The sequence below is a fragment of the Phragmites australis genome, chromosome 3 (genome assembly GCF_958298935.1).
Source record: "Phragmites australis chromosome 3, lpPhrAust1.1, whole genome shotgun sequence".
Classification (NCBI taxonomy): Eukaryota; Viridiplantae; Streptophyta; class Magnoliopsida; order Poales; family Poaceae; genus Phragmites; species Phragmites australis.
Window position 1 is genome coordinate 38,249,468 of NC_084923.1, and position 3,224 is coordinate 38,252,691.

At 49.4% G+C, this 3,224-nt stretch overlaps 1 protein-coding gene across 1 annotated transcript; it reads left to right on the forward strand.

Moving 5' to 3' along the window:
- The first annotated feature begins 549 nt into the window (after positions 1-549).
- On the forward strand, positions 550-1,404 carry LOC133911184 (EPIDERMAL PATTERNING FACTOR-like protein 2). The gene is made up of 2 exons (XM_062353390.1): positions 550-716; positions 844-1,404. The coding sequence occupies exons 1-2, from the start codon at positions 630-632 to the stop codon at positions 1,117-1,119; spliced, it is 363 nt and encodes a 120-aa protein (XP_062209374.1). The 5' UTR covers positions 550-629; the 3' UTR covers positions 1,120-1,404.
- Positions 1,405-3,224: the final 1,820 nt, after the last annotated feature.

Genomic DNA, 3,224 nt, shown 5'->3' on the forward strand with positions numbered 1-3,224 from the left:
CCATTAGTGCTAGTGTGTTTCAGGTCATTTCTGCCTTCACTCCAACGTATGTCTTGACCTACTCGTTCTTACATTAATCATTTCAAGAGAAAATGAGAGGCATATCTCAAATCAACACGTGGAAACAATAAAACCGAGAAAGATAAAACACAACAAAAATAAGGTTCTCGGTTTTTTAAATCCGGTTTCTTACCCGCGGACACTATCCGGTTTTAATAAGAATGGCATGAAGGCCGGACGTAGACTGGGACAGAATGCTAGGGAGTGGGGAAGCAATGGATTAGTCTCGAATGTTAAATGGGGTGCTCGATACTAAAAGCATTTGCGCATTTATAGTTTAGATGAGTGCACGATACGTTGTAGATGTACACAGAAAGCAAGCTGACAAATGGGGAAGCTCAAAGCAGAGCCTGAGTAAGCTGTGTTCTCTTACCATCTGTCCCCTTCTTGCCGTGCGAGAATCCGTCCATGAATCCGACCACGGGTGTGTACACGCCCGCGCGCATAAAACGCCCGCACGCGCACTGCCCGTCTGAAGAGTCAGCTGGTCGCCTAACTTTCGCCTTTCTCCTCCTTCGTCGCCTCCCCCATTCCTCCCCCGCTAGCCTTTTCCCGATCTGCATCATCAGATGGGCCATCTTTTCCTGCTCCTGCTTGCTCTCCTCCTCACATCCACGCGTGCCTCCACCGTCCATGACAAAGCTGCCTTCACTGAGGTCAGTGGCAATCAAGCTAGTAACAGTATAAAACCCTTTGCTAAATCACCCGTATGTTGTTTCTTGTACAGACTGATTCTTTTTTTTTTTTAACAATGAGAGTTTCTGATTTGATATCTTCTTGTAGGAGAAGAGCATTGCAGGCATCAGAGGTGTGATTGGATCGAGGCCGCCGAGCTGCGAGGGGAGGTGCAGACCGTGCGGGCACTGCGAGGCGGTGCAGGTGCCCATCTCTCCACAAGAGCTGCAGAAGAATAAGAAGCTGGGCCATGGCAGCAGAGCTGCTGCTTATCACGGTGTTGCCGCTGGTGGAAGAGCAATGCCGGCTTCCTACGACGACCACTCCAACTACAAGCCACTGAGCTGGAGATGCAAGTGTGGGCGGCACATCTTGGACCCTTGATTAGAACGCACCATCAGCGGGGAGTTGTGGATATAATAGTAGTATAGCATCTATTGGAGTTTGTTGGTGATTTGTTTTTCACTCTCATATGAGGTGACATCCTTTTGCGGTTGAATCTGGTGATCAGTGATCACTGGAGAACTTATGTGCCCTCTAGTTTGTAATGACTAGTAGGTAGGTTCTACTTCCTGTTCTTGATCCAAGATTTGGAGGATTGATGTATGTTTAGTTGGTTTAATTCAAGTATAGTCCAAATGTGTTGCCAACTCGCCATGCTGGCAATGAAACGCACAACCTAAGCATTGATTTTACTCCATTATCTAAAAAAACATTGTGAGGTTGTTCTCCTCAGAGTTAATGAATCACTCCATTATAAAAAAGTTGTTATATTCTTTATGTAGTGGTGAAAGAAAATATATCTTTCACGAAAGTAACTGAACACCATGAGTGATTTTTTGGGCTAATGTACTATTTCACCATATATCCACGGTCTATATTTATTTTATAGCGTCTCACATAGGGGAGTGATTTTTTGGGCTAATGTACTATTTCACCCTATATCCACGGTCTATATTTATTTTATAGCGTCTCACACAGGGCAAGTGTATATGCATAATCCTATAGGAGGAGCTGATATACAAGTTGTCGCTATACAATTGAGACCTAGAGTCAGTATAGTAAAATATTGCTATACAATTGAGATTGAGAGCCATCATAGTAAAACATCGCTCATGCCTAGGAATTTTGTACTTTCTATAATGACATTATCTAACCGTGGCACTATAGTGGCGTCAAGTGGTTGCCGTGCGCGCTCAGTCGCCGATTGCGGCGCCCACCCTGCACAGGATGTCAGATCGTCCATCGATTAGACTGGCACTAAACGTCGGTCACTTCATGGCAAATAGATGATGGCTGATGGGTCCCCTACTTGCTGATCTTTCTAGGGGCTCAACCGCCTCACCAGGGCCTGCAGGAGTTAGTGCCCTCCGGGGGTCCCTAACCCGCCAAAGGCTTAGAGCCCTATAGAGAGTCTGGAGCCCGTAGGCTTTGAAGGGGCTTTGAAGCCAAGTGACCTTCGGACCCAAGCAGGCGGAGCCTAGGAGCGTTGGGTATCCCTAATGGAAACCCCGAACAACAGTCCCTTATGTGGATGGTTCGCAGAGCACCCAACCCCGCAGTTCATTCAGAGCAGGGCCTCTAGCAACCCTAGGCTCTGCGGTCAGGTGGCCCTTCGGTCTTCCGGTTGTCTTGAGTCTTTTTAAAGGGTTGGGTGAGTGGATGGACCAAATGTTTGAACGTCACCTGCACTAGAGGGCATTAAATGCAATCTGTGGTTAGTGGTATAGTTAGTCCTTGCTAGGAAGTAGTGGGACACGTGGCGTCCCAACACTGGTGGGTCATGGAGAGTGGTTCAAATTCCCCATGATTGTGGGGGGATGGACTAGACAGGGTGTGCGCACGTGCCCCAAAGGGAGAAGCATGTCTCCCTAGGTCAATAAAGCAGGGGTCTTGGCTGAACGACGTCCTTATCCGACATCCTTGTTCTTTGTCACCCTTGTTCTTGTGCTTACGCCCATCGACCTCAGCACCTCCAGCCTCCATCGCCGGTGAGTCCTTCTTGTCGTATCCTAGGGATGCCATGACTCACTTAGGTGTTGCGGCAAGGTTAGTTCCTTGACACGGGGCTGTACATACTGTGGGGTCCCTACCGCTGTGTCGACGGGCTCAGATATCGCCCCTCAGGCGGATCTAGCTTCCGCTACTACCGGCAGCACCAGTGAACCCGCAGTGGGTGGGGCAACTGATGTGCATAGACTGGCGAGAACTATGGTGGCAGTGGACCTTCTGCCGCTGCCCAGATCGTCGCCAGGCGTGGAGCTTCATCGCGCCAACAAGTACCCCCTACAGACGCGCGCTGGGGGGTCAATCGTCAGCGAGGCTAAGCTCGACCAAATGGTCGGGGAGGGGAAAATCCCCTCCAGATCTGTTGTCGCCATCTCGAAGGAAGAGGCGATACCGGCACCACAAGGCCATGAGACCATGGTCTTTGAGGCCTACTTCGATGTCGGCCTCGGTTTTCTGGCCAAGCCGCTCCTCGAATGAGT